Below are 21489 nucleotides of genomic sequence, written 5' to 3'. Positions count from 1 at the left end.
TCATAAGTCCGTGACTCGGGGAACGCCCGGCATTCGCTCATACAACCGGGAAACAAAGTTTATTGACTCCTCGGCGCTGCTCAGGACGACTGTGAGTCAAAACTTCATTCTGATTGCGTATGTATGATGATCTCGTTCGCATTCTGATTTATACACAATGTGCCGATTTAGCGGTCTCCTTACTACCATCGAGTGTAGACCATGGCTCATGCATCTGAGGCGGGCTCCGATGTAGCCCAACCCAAATTCGTTCGGTTGTGCTGGATTGATTTGACTGGACGAGTTCGATGTAGAGTAGTGCATAGGACGAGGTACGAGAAGATGATTCTATCCCCCCCTGAATCCATCTTGTCATTACCAGGTTGGTACTTTTTTTTGCGCACCATTCCTCTCAAAATTGACTCGCTGTTCTGTTTCTATAGCTTGCGTGATGGGATTGGGTCATCACGATGAACTGGCGCCTGGGTTCGGTCCCTCAGGAGATCTTTACCTGCAACCCGACAAGATTTCGTACCGAGCATTAACTTACTTTCCTAATCATGCAATGGTCATGTGTAGTCTTCTAAGGCGAAGGGACCCGGACAGCCATCAAACATCCGAAACCCATACCAATCACTTTTCCCCCTACCCACTATGTCCACGATTCATCCTGAGTTCAACTCTGCATTCAGGAATAGCCGAGAGTGGCGTCTCTTATCTGATTGGGTTCGAAATCGAAGTCGTCTTGCTCAAGTCTTTCCAACCTCTTGAGCCGGTTGAGAGTGGACCACACTTTTGGAGCAGCGCATCTAGTTTGCGGAATGGTGGTGCAGGATTAGCATGTATTGAGAAAGTGGTTGGACATCTGGAAGAGGCCAACATTACTGTGGAGCAGTGGCACGCTGCAAGCGCAGCAGGGCAGGTGGGTAGCATTTCAAATTACTCACTCAAGGCTGATATCCAACACAATTGTTCCTTCTTTTTTTTATCATTACATAACCGTCGTCTCAGTTCGAACTTGTCCTCAGTCCGCACGCGCCCTTTCAATCGTGCGATGAACTGATATACGCCAAGGAGCTGATCTATAGTGTTGCTCACGAGATGGGTTTAAAAGCGACATTCTCGCCCAAGCCCTTCCAAGCTGCACGTCAGTGCATGACCGTCCATCCGCGACTATTGTGATGCTAAAGCTTGGTTTTTAGAATTGCTAACCATCACCCTTGAAATTCAGGCGGTACTAGATCGCCCATGCATGTATCTCTTCATAAGAAAAACAAGGTACCTTTTTCTGCTTCCTGATTAGTTGACCAGTGCACATGTGCGAGCTAACAATTTGACGTTGTACTCTCCTGGTGATTAACTCGTGATTTCAGCAACTACCAGACGATGTATTGCAATCGGGGACCTCGTCGTCCTCTCCCACATCACCCGCTGGTTAGCTTTCGTCCTTGAAATGTCCATTTCACTGTCTTTTTTATCTGGATCGAAAAGGATCTGAAGCTTAAAGCGTGAACAAAATTCAAACATTAAGGTAGAACAAGCCCCACCATCAACTTCATCGAAAGTCATTGGCTGGCGGGTATGTCACACACAGTTTCACATCTTTCTTACTCTTTTCCCAATCAAAATTCTGACCATCAATTCTCAATGCGGACATTTGGTTCGCCTCATTTTATAGGAATATTGTTACACTTGCCTGCAATCACAGCTTTCTTGCAACCTTCGTCATTCTCTTACGACCAAGAAGCAAACAGTTTCTGGAGTGAAGGTACTTGGGCCTTTTGGGGAACGGGAAACAGGCATGAACTACCTTTTTTAACGTCTTGGATGTGTCATCAGATGTTCTAATCTATCAATTATATCATTAGGTCGGCCCCGATCCGACTTTGCACATCGACTGCCACTTCTGGAATAGCAGTTGCAAAACATTTTGAATTGACAACATGTGATGCCACTGCAAATGTTTATTTGGCACTCAGTGCTGTTCTGACCGCCGGCCTGCTGGGAATTCGTAAGTCGAGAAGCCTTTTAATCTTGTTTGTGGACCAAATTTCTTCACAGAAAGATTTCAAACAAATTGTTTATTTCCTCGCAGAGACGCCTATCGATCTTCTGCATCCTGATTGTCGTGGTAAGGATCTTCTGGGGGGTTTCGGTAACTTGATGATCGGATGACGAATTGATTGAAATTAACGAACTACCAAACAGTTGATGTAAACAAGATGACAGCTCAAGAAAGGCAAGCTCACAAGATCATCTCACCTTTACCGCGAAGTCTAGATGAAGCTTTGTTGGCTCTGGAAAAAGACACCACATTGAGCAAAGCACTTGGCCAAGTATTTGTACGCGCATACACAACGACGAAAATGGTAAGTTGGTTTACCAGTTTTTTTTTTTTTTTTGCTTTATTTCGTTGACAAATGTACCCAACTGGGATTGATGGTTTTCTTCTTTGATTTCTAGACCGAAATCGAACGCTACAAAGCGTTAACAAGCGAGGAACAAAGGCGATTTGAATTGGAACAGTATTGATGAAGATCCCACTCTTCGATTTGCGCCTTAATGTGCTAAATTCCCATCTGCTTTCAGTATGATTTGTATCTTCGAGTGTGAAGTATCAATTCTGCCCAAAGTTCTTCCTAAACACTCCAAGCTAGTCGCAAAATTGTTCAATGGTTGGCTGGACATGATTTCTATTTCTTAAGTAAATTTCCCATTTTTATTCTACTTAATGTGGTTATGTTATTCAACTTGGCTTAGCATCTGCCAGCCTTGAGCGTGAAGTTTATACATTCCATCAGATAGACATTTACCCTGTGCAGTTCTCATAGTAAACTATATATGCAACTCAAAAAATCAGCAAACCATAGCATTATGTATTTTCTTTTCAGTTGAAAAATAGATTGGTGAAATGACCCCAATTGTTTTGAAGAATGACCACAATTTCAAGGACCAGGTTCACATCCAGGGAACCCAGATGTCAGGATATGGTTGGCTGATCAACTTTGGGCCCCATTGCACCTAATACATTGCTTGCCAATTCAGCTTTGATAGCTGGGAGAACCACCTTGACAAGGAATATCCCACCCAAATTTTGACTGCCAGCTATTGGAGCACTTCCCATCAGCTCTGCAGCCCCTGCAGAACCAGATTGAATAAATTCCCACTGGTGGCAGGCTACAGGTCCCCTGTGAATCTGGCTTTACTCGTACTAAATCTGGTTCTGCAGCCCCTACAGAACCAACAGGAAGTCCTCTGCATTTTTCAACATCTGAAAAGGGTCACCAGGAAAATAAAATAGTCAGTTGATGACAAGTGACATCATGCCAGCACCAGCCAGCTACCCACCATCTATCCAATATCTATCCACTATCTACCCCAATCTCCCAACCATCTCCTCAACTTACCAAATTTACCAAGGAGGTCCTGTTCAGTTTTTGATGAGCCCAACTGATCCTCATTTCTGTCCAGTTGATGATCAGCTTTGACCCAGCTCATACTCAGCTTTTCAGCTTTTTTGCCCAGCTCATACTCAGCTTTTCAGCTTTTTTGCCCAGCTCATACTCAGCTTTTTCATGCAGATCACTCTCAGTATTGGAATAAAACCTTTTGACCAGTCCTTGCCCAGCTGATGCTTAGCTTTGTACTAGTCCTGGCGCAGCTGATGCTCAGCTTTGTAACAGTCCTTGCTCAGCCTTTTCCTAGTCCTGGGCCAGCTGATGCTTGTAGGAATACAGAAGCAGACCACTGGCAGCAACCCAAGAGAAAGCTTGTGCAGCTAGACAGAAAAAAAACCCAAGCCCCAGGCCCTCCTTTCTTTGCCCAGACCCAAACCTAAGCTGAAAAGTATTGCCACATTGTACACAGCCACAGAAGCCCAAGCAACTTAACAGTCAACACCCCGCCAAAGAAAAACCCCAGCACAAGATCCAAGTGAGTTCCCAAGACAGACAGCAACAGGCTTATTCCTAAGACTGACATGACTGTGTTCCAATTACAGAACACTTGTGGAATCACTTGGATCCAAAACCAGACCCAACCTGCTCGCTAGAATCTTGAAGGCCCAGCACACCATAAGCACAGACTAAAACAGCAGACAAAGAAAGCTAGAGCTACACAGCTGATGGGAATTAGTCTCTGAGAAGACCCAGACCAACATCATCTGTACAGACAGGAAAAGGCCAAGCTATTTAGCTAACCGGCCCCTGATTTGGTGAGTACAAAGCAAGAAAAGAAAGAAACATAGAGAGAGCACAAAAACTGAGAGAGGTCCGGTTCACAGAAAAAAACTCAGAACACTCAACTGACTCTTGCCAAAGCTCCTCTCAAGTAGACAGACAACCAGAAAACCCTAGCTCAGCACCCACTTGATTTGCTTTTAGGTAAAGCTCTTCTGTTTCATTATCTCAAAATCATTGTATAAATGTAAATACAATTTATTAAGAGAACAAAATACACTTTTCACCAGGGGAGATCTGTTCCCACTCTCCAGGGAGTGCCACACATGAATTGTTTTCTGTAACTGTGCTGGAGGCATTTGGTGAACATAGTGTTAGGAAACAATGATCAATTCTTGAAATCATGTGGAACTGATCTGGAACTCACCTAACACTCATGCAGATATTGCTTGGAACTGATCAACTGGAAATCAACTGGAACTCAGTTGGAACTGTAAAGATGCAATGGCTGCAATCAAAGTACAAGTTAACTTTAAATTTTTGGCAATTTATATCATTTATTGGGTTTCAGTGAACATTAATCTGTTTAAAATGGATTATTATATGATACACTATTCCAAAATGACTCTGACATCTTTAGATCAAAATTAAACACAACTGTTGTTGAATCCCAATTCCAAATTTAATAATTGAAATTAAATTGACATGGGCTTATAGATACACCCCCATGAAATAAGTTGTGCGCCCCACACACCAGCATGCACACCTCATTTTGTTGTGTGCACTCCATGTATTCCTTATTTGAGTAATTCATGGTTTGCATCCATTGGTTTGAGGTGTGAAGGCCTGTGTGTGCCTTCATTTGAGGAGTGTGCAGTGCAGAACCCCTGGTTGACCATATCAGGCATCCAGGATGGGGATTAAATGTTTTTGTCCGTCCCTTCCATCTGTCTAACATAGTCTACAGACACGTAGGCTCAAGGCAACTGTACGCTGGAGGATTGAGATTTCCTTGTGTGCTATGTACACCACCACAGCATTCATCTGAGCTCTGGCTCTCATTCATTCAGATGGTACAGTCTCAACAGCTGAGAGGAATAAATATGAAGCTTGAAATGGTGCAGTAAGTATATTTAAATGGGTGGGAGTATTCCTCCCAAGTGTCAAGACTTAATTTTCTGGATGACTTAGGAATATCTTCTGTCCTCAAGATTGTGCAGTATCAATGACGGAGTGCAGTTCCTCCGGTACTCAAGAATTTGCAGCCTTAATTTCCAGAAGGAATACTCCCGGCCCTCAAGAAGGTACAGTCTTGATGGCAAAGAGGATTCCTCCCAGAGGTCAAGACTGTATTGTCTGCATGACTGAGATGCATCCTCTCAGCCATCAAGACTGTGCATTCTTGAAGGCCAAGAGGAATACCTCTGCTTTTCAAGAATGTGCATGTTGATCTCTGGAATGAATCCTCCCAGATTTTGCTGAATAGTCTCAATGACTGAGAGTATTCCTCTCAGCCATTGGGGCTTTGCCGTCTTGATGAACCAAAGAAATCCCTCCAGCCTTTGAAAAGTTGAGGTTTTGATGGCTGAGAGAATTCATCTCAGCTGTTGAGACTGTACATTTTTGGTGACTTAGAGGATGCCTCTCAGTCACTGAGACAATAAAGTCTTGACCACCGGGAGGAATTAATTCTCTTGGCCATTGATACTGTACCATCTCTGGGACCAGGATGAATTCACGCCGGAAAATAAAGAACGACTTATTGATTGAATCTACCGGTTCAATCATTGCCCATCCGCTGGCATGTACCTGCCGGCCAGCAGGGTTACCCACCAGCAGATAGCAGGTACCCGCAATCGGTTCTTAACTTTGTTTTGCCTAGCTCCAGCGGGTACCCGTTTTCCAACTCTATGCTGATATTACCATGACATTTGGGTGACAAGCAGGTGCGGGTCCGGATTCCGGGATTCCGGGTGAAATCTAATGGATACCGGGTATTTGAAGTTTGAACCCACACCCACCCACACCTGCCCCCGGATTCCTTTGGGTTGTCAACCTTGTTCAACTCCAGCCAACCTCGGCGACCAGTAGAGAATCCTTGTGGTTTCAGAGGCTGTGTAGACTCTGAAACCTGAAGAGTTTCTTCTGGTCGCCAAGGCGGTATCACCTCTACGACCAGAGTGGATTCCTTCTTTTCGCCGAGGTTGTATCACCTCTGCGACCAGAAAGGATTCCTTTGGGTCCTCCGGGCTGTACAACCTTGGAAACCAGAAGGATACCCTCTTTTTCGCAGGGGTTGAAAACCCTTGGCCACAAGAAGGAAGCCTTCCTGGTTGTTGATGACATTCATTGTTCCCAACCAGAAGGAATACCTTCTGCGCGAAGAGGATTTTATTTACTCTATGACCAGAAGAAACCCTTCTGGTCAAAGAGATTATAAAGCCACATCAACCAGAAGGGATTCATTCCGGTTTTCAAGGTGAATGAAAAGATGCAGGTACCCGCGGGTATCTGCGCGGGTACCTTCCCAGGCCGCCAGGTACCCCCCAACAGGTTTGGGTGCAGGTGCGGTTATTGGGATTCAGAACTTAATCCAAAAGAGGTGGCGGGTAGCTGCACCCGCGCAGGTATGCGGGTGGAAAGTGGCCAGCTCCAGTACCCAACACCTCTTGCTGGCTACCTATCAATCAATTGGCTCAAGCCTGTTGATATATTCTACTTAATAATATTGGGATGCAGAATTTTCTGCATTTCATATCAAAAAGCTCTGCAAAAGAAATAAAGCTTGTTTCTATGTTTTTTTGCTGGTATATTGTTTGAGCCTGAGAGAAAATATTAGCAAATTGGGGAAATATATTTTGTACAGAAAAAGTGAATTTGGAAATTATTAGCCTGTTTTGCTACATTTCAACATAAATTCAACATGATTTATTGATGAGTTTGCATTTAACAAAATCTGATTTCATTGAAATTTTGAAATAGAGTTCCGCTTAAATCATGAGAAGGTTTTAGAAAACATTGCATTGACTCCTGAATCACTTTCAACAAAATTACCAAAAGCTTGTGATTTGTTTCTGACACAAATTCAGAATCATTTCCTAATGTACATCTGACTGACATCCAACCAAAACTCACATAAAATTCAGCTCTGGCACTCTCTGGAGAGTGGGAACATATCTCCCCTGGTGTTTAGTTGTTCCAATTCTTTTAATGCTCAGCTTTGACCCAGTCCTGGGTCAGCTGGCCAGCTGATGCTCAGGTGAGCCAGGCCAGGGACAAAGATGGGCATCAGCTTGGACAGGAACAGGGCTGAAAATCAGCTAGGTTAGGGTCAAAGCTGAGAATTATTCAGACACACTTGCGCGGGCCCACGGACACGGAGCTGCGGATAAACCTAGTTGATGATAGATCTTAACCTAACTGTGATGTACATAGTTCAATTCTGTTTCACTCCAGTTGTTTCTTATTCATCTCAGTTTGCTCATCAATAATCAACTCATCCACATCTTCACTTGACCCTTTTCCGCAGGTATGCCTCCTTCTGATTCTCTCATAGCGTTGTATGCTTCTCATTCTCACTCGAGTTGTTTTCATCAGGTGTGCCTCCACCTTGCTCAGGTCTCTCGTAGTTCGCGTAGCTCACAGCGCCTTCGCTGCTTCATCAGGTGTGCCTCCACCTTGCTCAGGTCTCTCGTAGTTCGCGTAGCTCACAGCACCTTTGCTGCTTCATCAGTGTCCCACAGCTCGTCGTCCATGAGGTTATGAGCCCAGTGGCGTAACCGGACACACTACAAACTACAACCAAACAATCTATCAGCATGTCCGATCACAAGAGCGTTCTTCAGTCCCTCGATGTTGTCCCCTTTCCCACCTGGAAGGGACAGATGAAAGGATATCTTCAAATACAAGGACTGAAGATGTACATCGAATCCACCGTGATTGCTCCCGAAGATCCTACCGCAGCTCTAGCCCACAACCGCGACATGGGTAAAACCGCTGGTTATTTGTCTCTCTACCTAGGGCAAAAGTACCGCACACAGTTCGTCAAACCTGAGAACAAAAATAATCCTTGAGCTATCTGGCTACTTATAGAGGAGCACTTCGAGGCTAAGACAGGCAACAATCAAGCCAAAGTCGTCCAAGAGTTTTTCTTGATCACTTTCAAAAGGGACAATGTCAAGGGTTTTCTCACTGACCTTAACAACCGCATTCGCAACATCGAAGTGGTTGTTGTCAAGATTGTCAAGGCACCTGAAGAGTTCACACTTCACAAGACTTGGATGTCAGAATTTCTACTGTCCAGACTTCCGAATTCCCTCAATCTTTGTGACATTCTTCTCACTAAACGTCCACTCACCATCGAAATCCTCAAAATTCCTCTCAAAGGTAAATGCAGGGATCAAGCATCTACATCCTTAGCGTCTCCGACTCTGGTCATCAAACAAGAATCGGCTCTTGCCGCAACAGAATCAAGCGGATATCCTGTCTGCTTGGATGGGGTCCACAATCCTGCGACCAGACACCCTGCTTCTAAATGTTGACAACTCAGGAACAAATCAAAGAAGAAGCCTACGGCCAAAGCTGCTAACTCAATGCCACTCAACAATGACAATCACAACTCGTCCTCAATCAGCACTACGAGCAGTGGACTCCTCTGTATCCGTCAAGCTCTCGCAGCATCCAAAATCAATGATGTGTGCTTTCTCAACAGTGGAGCAAGTCACCACATGTTCAGCAACAAGTCTTGATTCACGGGCTATTGACTTCGATCGACTCTCATCTCACTGGCCAATGGCAACACCCTCAAATCTTTGGGAGAAGGCTTCGTCACATCATTGCAAATGACGGAACTTGTTTAAAACTGAAAGCTCTTCATGTTCCCAATCTAGCTGGAACACTAATCAGTTTTGGGCGTCTCTTTGAGCGCAGATGCAATGTCGCCAGAACCAGTCCATCAACATTCGACTTGGTCAGAAACAAATCCGTTATCCTGTCAGCCGCTGTCATCGGGGGTGTTTGCAACATCGAGCTAGCGTTGGGTTCTCAAGGTCAGTCTTCAACCTCCGTTGCAAAACAAGCAGTCTCACCTGACATCAACACCCTTCACAGATCCACAGGCCACCCAAACATCAAGGCTCTGAAGAAGATGTTCCCGGGTATCTGCGCATCCAAGATCCACTGCGAAGCGTGTTCCCTCTTGAAATCACACAGGCTTCCATTTCCCGGTTCACTTCCAGTTGCCTCTAGACCGCTAGAGTACGTCTTCATGGACCTCAGCGGTTGAATCAACCCTAGATCATTTGGAGGAAAAGAATACTATTTCAAAATCACCGACTATTACACCAGATATCGCCACATGTATTTACTGTCTAAAAAGTCCAAAACCTTCTCTTTCTTTCTGCAATATTACAATGAAGTAACCAACCACCACTCAAAACCGTCATCTTTGACGGTGGCGGCGAATTCAATTCAACCAAATTCCTTGATTTCCTCAAATCCAAAGGGATCACCATCCAAGTCACTGCGCCTTATACTCCTCAACAGAACTCGGTTGCAGAGAGAGGGAATTGGTCAACTTCCAAAAAGGCTCGCTGCATGCTCAAGCAAGCAAAACTCCCATCGGAATACTGGGCAGTGGCGGTTTTGACTGCTGTTCTGTTGGAGAACATCACTCCTATGCGTAAGCTAAAATGGGACACACCCCATAATCAATGGTTGGGCTCCCCTTTCAATGTATCTTGCCTAAAGCCCTTCGGCTGCCAGGCCTACGTGAACATACCAAAGCAACTGCGTGATGGCAATTTTGGCGACACAGCCAAGAAAGGACTTCTAGGAGGGTATCAGCTGGGGACGCACAACTGGTGTGTCCTCCTTCCAGGGGGGAAAATAGAGCGTTGCCATGACGTTACCTTCAATGTCGCAGACTTTCCAGGAGTCTCTACCTTCTCCCCAGCTGACCCATCCTTTCAATCGGATCCGTTCACTCCGCTCGAGTTCGACAAAGTCTTTGAACCCTCTCCAAACCCTGAACCCTCTTCGCCGGACTCCATGCAAGACGTTCTGGACTGAAGGTCAGCCAAGGATGAGCTCGATCTAGACACTCACCTCATCGACGCCAGCTCATTCTTTGACAACCCAGAGGATCAAGAACAGCAAAACCCTCCTCCACCGGCTTCCTCGTCTTGTGATCCTCCGGCTTGACCTTGTCCCGGCTACAACATTCTGCTTACTTCTGACAAAGCTCCCAAGGACATCAGTTCAGCTATTGATACCTCTCACATCCTCCACACGAAAAGGAGAGCTAACCTTGCAATGGCACTAGCGGCTTCTGAAATTCCTCAAACATACAGAGAGGCGATGCTGTCAGCAGAATCATCATTGTGGATGCAGGCTGTTGAATCTGAGCTAGCGGCAATGGAACAACTTAAAGTCTGGTCCATTGAAATCATGCCCGGAGACAAGTCACTCCTTGGCACTGTCTGGGTATTTTGCAAGAAGAAGGACTGCAAGGGCGTTGTTGTCAAATTCAAAGCTTGTCTGTGCGCTCAAGGGTCTAAACAAACAGATAATTTTGGATTTACTTACGCTCCAACGGGTTGCTCAACCAGTCTTTGGGCCGCTCTAATTGTGGGACTATCTCAAGGGTACGCCATCCACCAAATGGACGCAAAAAATGCCTTCCTTAATGGCAATCTTAAAGAATCAGTGTATCTTCTTCCTCCCCCAGGCCTGGAAGTTCCGAAGGTTTACTGTCTCAAGCTTCAGAAAGCGATTTACGGCCTGAAACAGGCGCCCAGGGTATGGTATGCCGAGTTGAAAGCTTTCTTTGAATTGATTCACTTTTGCCCAAGCCCAGCAGATCCCTGTCTTTTCACGTCCCAGGTTGAAGGCTGGGAATGTTTTGTACATGGCTGCGTCAACGACATGATAATCATCAGCCATGACGTCGACCGATTCAAGCAGCTCATTTCTGCAAAATTTTGCATGGAGGACTTGGGAGAAGCCAAGCACATACTTTGTATTAAAATTACTCGTCCCTTGAAAAACAGCATCCTCCTGAGCCAGGAGGCGTACACACAATCTATCCTGGAAAACTACAGCTTCAACAACTGTTGTTCCACCAAACTTAACTAAGTCCAAAGGTGGAGGCGCAAAGCGCCTCCACCGGAGGGACTTATGCGGTATCGGTGATTTAGGACTGAGAGCAATGCCCAAAACCACCATGCCCCACACATGTTGCTATAGCTCTGCAACCTGCCCTGAACCCATCAATATTTTTTGATAATCTGAAAGCTGTGGATCTTTCCTAATTTTTGATGCACTAAAATCAACATAGCTCCTCCTGCTTTGCTCAGAATACCTTGTTGAAGATGGTGGACTGCAAAAGCCAACCTGAGCTCCTTATAAAAACAGCATCTCTATGCAAATCCATAAGTTGCCTCAAGAAAAAAAAAATGTCAACTATCCAGGACTAACATCAAACAATGTCAAATGCTGTTTCACATTCCCATTTATATACATACCCAATTGTGGCCATCCACTGTTGGCTTTCGATGCGGAGATGATGGCGGTGGACGAGACGATCAAACAGGCCCTCTGAATCCGCGACCTGCTCAAATCCCTGCTCGGCGCCAGCCTCACCATCCGGCTCAACTGCGACAGCAACCCCGTTGGCACACACGTCCATGCCGGCGCGACTATCCTGTTGAGAATAGCCGACCATCCCACTATTCGCGCCGGACTCGCCGTCCTTGCCTGGATCCCTCCCGCAGACCAACTCGCCAACATCCTCATCAAGTTTTTGCTCGCTTTTGGCACTGGTTTGAAAGATCTGAGACCTTTGGAAAGGTGCAGGATGCTTGTGGGAACATGCATTTGCCCCAGTTCAATCCAAATCCCGAGGGAGCCAAATCAAAAAACAATGATGCCTTGGCTGTTTTAGCAAGCATGAGGTTTTTTTTACTACATGCCTCGTATCTTGAGTTTGGGAGGGAGAAAAATAAAGATGAAGGTGGCAGGGGATAGCCAGGCTTCTAATGATTCTAATTGTAAATGTAGAGGGTGATTAAACAAAGATGGCACCGCGCAGGGGCCTTAGCATAAAAAAGGAAGGATTATCAACATTTCTCTCAGGCAAATTTCACCGATAAGGCATAAGTCCCTCCCAGAGGGAGGCCTTTGGCCTCCCTCGGGAGGGACTTAGTTAAGTTAGTTGTTCCACATCCACTCCCATGGTTCAAAACACTCGTCTAGCCAAATCCTCCAATGCCAATCATCAATCCTTTCTACAACTTAAAGTCAATTATCGGGAGGCGCTTGGACTCCTCAACTATCTTTCTGTATCCACTTGACCAGACATCTCGTTCACCGTCTCTCAATTGTCTCAACACCTCGAAAAACCGGGGATCTTGCACTGGAAGGCAGTCCAGCATCTTCTTTGCTATCTGGCTGGTACCAAGTCGCACGGCATTCTACTTCAAGGTTCAGCAAATCTTGATGACATCTCAATCTACACCGACGCCGACTTTGCCAACTGCACCAATGACCGTCATTCATACTCCGGTTACATCACTCTACTCGGCGGCAATCTGCTATCCTGGCGTTCAAAGAAGCAGCAGACAGTCTCAACCTCAACCACCAAAGCCGAGTACCAAGCACTCTTCAAAGGTGTTCAAGAATTGGTGTGGCTTAAATACCTCTTCTCCAGTCTGTCTATTACCATCAAAAACAAATTTGAGATATTTGTCAACAACCAAAGCGCAATCGCTCTAGCAACAAATCCAATCTTCCAACAACGGTCAAAACACATAGACATACTCTACCACTGGCTACGTGAAATTCACAACACCGGTTTGATTCACATTAACAACGTCTCCACACACAAGATGAAGGCCAACAGGTGCACCAAAGCTCTAGGAAAACAAAAGCACAACAGTATCATCGCCAATCTCAAAGTTCAACGGCAATGAGAGAGGGGGGGTATTGAGACACACTTGCGCGGGCCGACGGACACGGAGCTGCGGATAAACCTAGTTGATGATAGATCTTAACCTAACTGTGATGTACATAGTTCAATTCTGTTTCACTCCAGTTGTTTCTTATCTCAGTTTGCTCATCAATAATCAACTCATCTACATCTTCACTCGGCCCTTTTCCGCAGGTATGCCTCCTTCTGATTCTCTCATAGCGTTGTATGTTTCTCATTCTCACTTGAGTTGTTTTCATCAGGTGTGCCTCCACCTTGCTCAGGTCTCTCGTAGTTTGCGTAGCTCACAGCGCCTTTGCTGCTTCATCAGGTGTGCCTCCACCTTGCTCAGGTCTCTTGTAGTTCGCTTAGCTCACAGCGCCTTTGCTGCTTCATCAGTGTCCCACAGCTTGTTGTCCATTAAGAATCAGCTGGGCCAGGGCAAAAGCTGAGCATCAGCTTGAAAGATTTCAGACAACTGAGAGATTTTATTTCTTAATTGGAATTTGTAAAGCTTATTACAACTTATTCTTAGTGAGAGAATGAAATTGTGTTGAGGATTTAACTAAGAGCAGGCAATAGGCCGCTCTCTTAGTGTGAAGTTGATAAGAAGGGAATATTTTGATGGACGGCGGTTCTGGTGTTTAACCAGGTTTCACCTGCGTCAGTCTAGGCAATATGCGCCCTATCAGCTCATCTATTCTCCTCTGCTATGCTTCAAGACTCGGGAGTCCTTACCCAATTCAGGTATCTGGCCCTTGGGGTCCACTTAGTTGTGCTAGGCAAAACAACTGAGTAACAACACTACTTTGTCTAAGTAGAGCATTTCTTGTTAGACTTTTGATTCTTTTCTGCCAGTTTGGAACACGGCCACTCGCCGTGTTTCTCTACTTCTCTTCGATAGTAGACAGTGCGGTTGGTCTTATCCTCTTTGACGATGTCTGGAGGGTTTGGGGGTTTTTATGGAGGAGGCATTAGCTTTTCCATTTTGCGTTCAGAGTTTGAATTTTCAGTCACTCACCTTTGGTGTTGACTGATATTCCAGCTCTTAATTGCTGGGAGCCGGGATTATCCACAAGCCTGATTTTGTTGCTTGCTGGTGTTGGACCTGCATACATCAAATTTGATGTGTCAGTTTTACAACGCCTTGCGGATGGTTTGGACTGCAGAAGATGGTTTTATTTGCTTACCAAGTTCCGCCCCGGGCCGCTCTCTCAATTTATGAGCGCTAAGCCTTTCACCTTGGTGAGAAATCTCACACAGCTGAGCATCAGTGGGGCCAGGGCCAAAGGAGAGCATCATCTGGTTTTGTCACATTGAGTGCTTTGCTCCTGACACCTGTCATGTGATCCCTAGATGTGCTGGTGGAGAGGAGCAGCATTGGAGCTGAAAAAAAAACTGCATCATGTCACTTGCCATCAAGTGACTACTTTTTTTTCCTGGTGGATCTGCCAGCAGTAAAATTGTTCCTGTTGGCTGTTCTTCCTATTGCTGCGTTGGAGACTTGCCTGTTTTGCCGAAACTAAAGGTTCAGGTGGGGTCACCGTGCCAGTGGGGCTGAAAAAATGTCTGAAACTGGGAAGTCCCACTCATTCCTAGTAGGACTTCCAGGACTGAGTTTATTAATGTTTTTATGAACGCGCGGTTTACAGGCCCTAATTGAGCTGTTCTTTTTATTAAAAAGTTATTGCTCACTCTGGCTACAATTTTTACAACAAGTTGTCTAGTGAAAAATCAAAGGTGATTGCTGCTCTGTATGATTGTTACCTCTCCCACACCGGAATGTTCAACAGTTGCCAAATGCTTGCACTTCTTGATTGATTTTAAGATGAGATCCGGGCATCCATTTGCATCGTCTGCAAATCACAAGAAATGGCGAGGTCGCGCCAGACTCATGACTACGACTTTGGGGGAGGTGAGTAGATCACTTTGCGCGCACAAAGCAGAACCTGGGAGGGCAGTCCGTTGAGTGAGGTCTAATTTTCTAAAAATGTTTGTGGTCCCCCCGAGTTCCTATCAAGAAAGAGACAAATATAGCAATTCAATTAACCGGTGATTCAATTGTAACAATGGTATCGGATTTTCTAATGGGTACATAAGCATACATCAAGAACAACAAACATGATAAAGGCAACTCGCAAGACAAAGCCTTAAAATTGTCTAAGCTAACAGATTTACGAGACAACTGAAATAAAGTTGAAGTAACGGTGATTCTGGGACGGTGTTGGGGAATATGAGGAACCAACTTCAATTATGGAGGGAAAAAATAACAAACGTGGACTTCGTGGTCCAAAGGCCGAAATATCACATGGTGGCAAATACGGACGGACTGGCGTCGCAGGATTTTAATTTATTGAAAATATATCTTTGTAACCCCACGAATCTGCACTCATCACTCCTCTTCAGCCCCCTCGATGGTGCTCAGAATTGGGGTATTTAATGATGACAAAGGCGGACCATCATTCATTTTATCATGCAGTGTTGTTAGTGAGTACATTCGATGGAGAGGAGTTTTCGGCGTTGGGTCGTATGAAAACCTGCGTGAATCTTGATCTTTCGTACATCGATCTTTCGCCGTACGTTCGTGGTCTAGGATTCTTGCATACGGATGGTAGCCATGATGATTACTGCTTCCCAGCATACTTGGATGGGTGGCTAAAGAGTGTGTTGCGGGTGCAGGTGCCCTTTTTTCGGCTGCGTCGCGCTCCTGCTCATCGCGCCAGATGCCCAAAACAGATATACTTGAAGAATTCGGACTTGCGAGTAAAGATGAGACAGGAGTAGTTGTCACACTGGGGTATGAAATAGTTTCGGGGGTCGTAGTGGAGCTTCCTGTGCTCGTTTGCCAGGTAGACAAAGCATTCCATCGACTCGGATCAGCCAGCAGGGCGTGACTCTCGGTGCCGCTTGGTGCCAGAGACTGAGAGTAAAATGAATCGTAGCAGGTTGGCTGGTTTTCGTACTTGAAATAGTTACCATCTCTGGAATCTGGAAGCCAGCGCGGAGTGTGTAGATGTGATACTCCAGACATGTTAGGTCGATCATCAGATACCTGGTCCAGCTTTGTCAGAGTAGCAGGATGAGGAGGACGGGTATCAAGGAGTGGTGTCGCGGAATCCAGAATGGGGCGAGAACTTTCTGAGAAGCCGACAGAACTGTGCGGGAGCAGACAAGGTCTTTGGCAATCTCGAGATACCTGATCTTCAACACCTCCGGTTGCTCGATGATCTGGGTAGACACCTTTGGGTACCACCATTGTCCGTAAGTTCTCGTCCCTAGCCGGTGTGCGTAACCGACCCGAGTCCAACGCCGACTTGGAATAATATGCGATCAAATGCATTCGGTCTCCATCTACAGTAGTGGAGGCGAACGATTGCTTAAGCAGTGGGTCCGAAGCATGACCATCTGAGTCGCCAGTTCCAGTAGAAAAAAGTTCCGAGTAAACCAAAAACGCGCCCGATACTCTTGAAGCTGAAAATATATTTGAATAATCAGTGACTAATTTTTCTCTTTTCCGAAAGACATATATTAGACTGACGACTCCATCGAACATGGTCTGTCCAGCGTTTTATGCCGGCTTCTTTTTCTTCCCATACAAAGACAGCTCCAGGGCGAATGATCTGATTGCGCTCCAAGTCAGTTAATCGTCGAGTAATTCGGTGCAACTTCCCGACCCGACAAGCTTCAAAAACTAAGTAGGCATCGCGTGGTGTTTGAACCATACCAAACCAAGTTTCCGTCATCATAGTGAACGAGGGGGGCTAGAATGCAGAGGGAAAACGGAAAGATTTGCGACTGCGTTGAGTATGAAACCCTCTCTTAGGCCAAACAGAGGATGGTGGTTGATAACAATTCAAAACCATTTTTGCCGACTAAAATGACGACTCACTAGTGAAGCCACTTGCAGAGAGATTTGTTCCTGGCACTGACTTTGGTGCTGATTAGCACAATCCTGCTCGCTCCTACAGTCCTGATTAGAAGACGCGCGCCGGGATGATGGCAGTGATGGCAGTAAGGTGGCTGAATTAGTAGTGTTAGTCGAGAGGCGATGTTGAGAATCTTCACGATGGTGTAAAAAGGGTATCAGAGCGCCGGGAATCGGGCAGGAGAGCATGTGTGAAGAGTGAGGTGGGCATGCTTGAAGGTTGCTGGACTCGGCGCAAGGAATGGGAGGCGCAAGATATGTAGGGAGCTGGGAGGCACTCGTTCGATCACGCCGATCATGCATCACTTTCGTATTGAATCTGTTGTTTTACGGCGAGTTAATAAAGCCGGAACAGATAGGCCGTATGTGGTACATGCATGATGGTGAGCGTGGATGATGGAGTATGATAAGAGATGGCGGAGTGCAAATAAGAACAGAAGTAGCAATCAATAGATCAGTCATCATTCAGCGGCGGAACTCTCAATCACACCAGGCCCCAAAAGGAACGGAGGAAAGCTATCTTGCATAAGAAAGTAAGGAAGTCACGAAGCCGGCGACGCGATGAGGCATCTGCTTCGAGACTTGGCCCTTTGCCATTGAAAACTGGCCAATTGTTTCAGAGGGGTAAGAAGTGGGGAAGAAGGGGGAGCGGAAAAGAGAAACTAAACAAGCATGCTAGTAGCTTTTCGAAAAGCTTCCTTCTAGACAAATATTCGAGCTCATGGAAAGAGGCTATAATCGGTTCCATGATCATAGGACAAGGGCTTTGGCCGCTCCAGAGACAAAGCTGTGCACTATGTAAATAAATATGAAGATTATTCCTTGCCGGGGCCAGAACTTGACGTCTCTTCCTTTCAGGTCGGGGAGAAACCTGGAGAAACCCAACGGAGATTTAAGACTGAGGGTAGGGACCACAAATTGCAATCCAAGATACAAAAACCTCTGATCCCCCTTGTACATCCTAAAAGCCCTGGCAACTCGAGTCGTTCAAGGTTGCAGGTTACCGGAGATGTTTTTTCAGACTGATGTTTGCCTGTTTACAACAAGCTTCCGCGAATTGTTATCAATTCTAGTATACCACATCCTCGGCAAGCACCCTCACGAACAATCCTCCCAAAATTTGATCGATTGCAACTGAATTCAACACCAATCCTTGTTTGGCCATGGCCGGCCTCATCAACTCCGCTGCTGTTAAATGCACCGCTTGAGTCGATTGTATTGTTTGTACCAGCTCATGCAACTCGTTGATGCAAACGCCGATTGAACTGGGTCAAACGCCGATTGAACTGGGTTTATTCTTCCTGATTGATCTCCTAATCTCCTTCGTTTTTCTTCTCAATCACACGCGGCCACTTGTTTCCATTCCATGAATGTGTTCCATTCATCCGTAAGCTTTCTGCATTATACGCAGCTTGAACTCTAATCCATGTAGCGTTCAAGGCCAGAAAGGGGTTAGGTGGATGCTGCGGCAAGGCGGGTGAGGAGGGCGAGAATCGGTCACAACGCTGTTCATGAGTAGCTTAGGTTTAGGTTTCAGTCGCTGTATCTAGATTAGCTCCCGTTGTATTTCCGCTTCTCTTCTTCTTCTTTTTCTTCACTCATCTTGTTGATCATCTCCTCGCACCTCAATAGGTGCTTAGTCGTTTCTCTCCTCTTCCTTCGTGTCCCGTCGGCCTCCCATTAAGGCCTCCTTAGCTCACAGCTGTCATCTGGTGTTTCTCAGGTTTAGTTTCTCTTCCCTTTCTGTTTTCTCTCTCTTTGCTGTTTTGCTCATCATGCAATGAACTCACTCATCTTGTCGATCATCTCCTCGCACCTCAATAGGTGCTTAGTCGTTTCTCTCCTCTTCCTTCGTGTCCCGTCGGCCTCCCATTAAGGCCTCCTTAGCTCACAGCTGTCATCTGGTGTTTCTCAGGTGCTTAGTCGTTTCTCTCCTCTTCCTTCGTGTCCCGTCGGCCTCCCATTAAGGCCTCCTTAGCTCACAGCTGTCATCTGGTGTTTCTCAATCCATCTTCTATGATTTCGTTCAGTTTCATTCCTCCAAGTTCGACGAGCAGATTGTGGTGGACTGGTCACTGGTGAGCCAGGATCCCAGCCTTCGACTTCCTGTGAAATACATAAAGTGCAGCTACAACATATGAACCCCGGGGAAATAGAGGTTTTATAATCATGTGACCATGGCCTGGCCAAAATGTGACTTCCTACCGCAGGTAGAGGTACATAACGTGAATACGGATTGGATGCCATGTTTGGCTTTCAAAATATGTAACATAACCCAAACTTGCCTGAGCCCCTCTCAAAGGTAGCCAAAAGTTTAATACTTGCATTTTCCATTTGTTTGTATATTTTTGGCTTCTATGTATCTTGTTTGCATATGATGGGTAAGATTTCTCTCTCAAAGTCCTTCCACTTTTTGATTTCCAATTTCCAGTGAGCCCTTGCTTTTTTTTGGTGTGCGGCCCCACACACCAAACTTATTGGCTTTTAGGAGCTCCAAGACAAAAAACAAGCAAGGCCTTGCAAAATTTTTGTTGTGCAGCCAAACATGCCAAAAAAAGGCTGCCATTTTTGGCTGCATGCCATTTTTTGAGGGGTGTGGATGTGGGTGTTCCATAAAAACTGGTGTGCCAATACCTCTTGCACCATTGAAACCAGAAGCTTCTTGCTCATTTTCCATCAAGTCAGAATCCTCTGTATCCACCCTTGCTGGCAAGAAATTTCCTGTAATTTTTTTGTGTTGTGGATTTCTGTAACCAATCAGCCCCAATCAGCCCGCTTGAGACCCGCAATCTTGTGAATTACAAAGTTTATGAGCTCAAAAACATGTGAAAAATCACCTCAGGAAAAATGGATTGGACCACAAAATTAACTAAGTGCCTCCTGGGCGCAAAGTGACCGCCTACAAAGGACAATACAACCATCTGCAATTTTCCCCCAGGAGTCAGGACAAATGTGCCAGCCATTTTGGACCTTGGTTGAGAAAAATTTCAATTATTTTCAACAAAATGGCACAGTAGTAAAAATTGAGCTAAGAATGAGATAAACTGAGCATGCCCAGCAAAAATCCCAAAAATGCCAGACTGAATAAAAATCCATTCTGCTCAGTTTGTGAAAAAAAATGCTGAGCATGCTCAGTATAGCTGAGTTTTTACTGCTGGCTAATTTTTGCAAAATTGGTTATGATTGTGGGTCAGGCTTTAGGCACGCCAAAAAAATGCCGGATGCACGCCAAAAAAGGCGTGAACTCCGGACCACTCCAAGATTTTTGGAGTGGAGGATTGTTCACTTCAAAACCAGCCCCCATTTGGAGTGCCCAAGGCTGGTATGGAGTGAACACTCTACCACGCCAAAACCAGCCCCCCCTCAATGGCCGGTCTGCGCCGGCCATCGAGGGCAGTATGTACACTCGATGACCGGCACAGGCCGGCCATCGAGGGCAGTACACTCGATGACCGGCATAGACCGGTCATCGAGAGACACACTCCTCTCGATGACTGGCATAGACCGGTCATCGAGAGGATCCCGGTCATCGAGAGGACAGATCCCTCTTGATGACCGGGATAGGCCGGTCATCGAGAGGACACGCCCCTCTCGATGACCGGGACTGACCGGTCATCGAGGTCATCGAGAGGACAGATCCCTCTTGATGACCGGGATAGGCCGGTCATTAAGAGGACACGCCCCTCTCGATGAACGGTCTATCCCGCTCATCGAAAGGATAGATCCCTCTCAATGACCGGTACAGACCAGTCATCGAGAGGGATATATCCTCTCGATGACCGGTCTATGCCGGTCATCAAGAGGGGTGTGTCCTCTTGATGACCGGTACAAACCGGTCATCGAGGGGGATGCATCCTCTCGATGACCGGTCTATGCCGGACATCGAGAGGAGTGTGTCTCTCGATGACCAGTCTATGCCGGTCATCGAGAGGGGTGTGTCCGCTCGATGACCGGTCTGTGCCGGTCATCGAGTGTACTGCCCTCGATGGCCGGTCTGTGCCGGTCGGTCATCGAGTGGACTGCCCTCAATGGCCGGCCTGTGCCGGTCATCGAGTGTACTGCCCTCGATGGCCGGCCTGTGCCGGTCATCGAGTGTACATACTACCCTCGATGGCCGGCGCAGACCGCCCATCGAGGAGGGGCTGGTTTTGGCGTGGCAGAGTGTTCACTCCATACCAGCCTGCAATGGGGGCTGGTTTTGGAGTGAACAATCCTTCACTCCAAAAATCTTGGGGTGGTCCGGAGTTCACGCCTTTTTTGGCGTGCCTGAAGCCCAACCCTATGATTGTCCCCATCCAAAGGTCCCATTTTCATCCTTTGGGGGATAATGAAAATTATTGACGTGGGAGGTACTTAAAAACAAAGATTTTTTTTGGTGTGACAGGTATGCTCAATGTACTTTTTTTTCATTGGGCAATATCTTTGCCAAATGGATCTTCTTG

At 46.1% G+C, this 21489-nt stretch overlaps 2 protein-coding genes across 2 annotated transcripts; one reads left to right on the top strand and one right to left on the bottom strand.

The window, feature by feature from the left end:
- Positions 1-201: 201 nt before the first annotated feature.
- PtA15_10A96 (uncharacterized protein) lies at positions 202-2511 on the top strand (the record flags this gene model as incomplete). The annotated part of the gene is made up of 11 exons (XM_053160970.1): positions 202-361; positions 423-901; positions 991-1126; positions 1211-1257; positions 1353-1413; positions 1511-1558; positions 1658-1778; positions 1848-1990; positions 2075-2110; positions 2188-2348; positions 2443-2511. The coding sequence occupies 11 exons, from the start codon at positions 202-204 to the stop codon at positions 2509-2511; spliced, it is 1461 nt and encodes a 486-aa protein (XP_053024232.1).
- Positions 2512-15514: 13003 nt separating this feature from the next.
- PtA15_10A95 (uncharacterized protein) lies at positions 15515-17236 on the bottom strand (the record flags this gene model as incomplete). The annotated part of the gene is made up of 3 exons (XM_053160969.1): positions 15515-16593; positions 16661-16742; positions 17012-17236. The coding sequence occupies 3 exons, from the start codon at positions 17234-17236 to the stop codon at positions 15515-15517; spliced, it is 1386 nt and encodes a 461-aa protein (XP_053024231.1).
- Positions 17237-21489: the final 4253 nt, after the last annotated feature.

This window comes from Puccinia triticina, chromosome 10A, assembly GCF_026914185.1.
Source record: "Puccinia triticina chromosome 10A, complete sequence".
NCBI classification, from domain to species: Eukaryota; Fungi; Basidiomycota; class Pucciniomycetes; order Pucciniales; family Pucciniaceae; genus Puccinia; species Puccinia triticina.
Note: the sequence above shows the minus strand (reverse complement) of the source record. Positions and strands in the feature narration are given on the sequence as shown.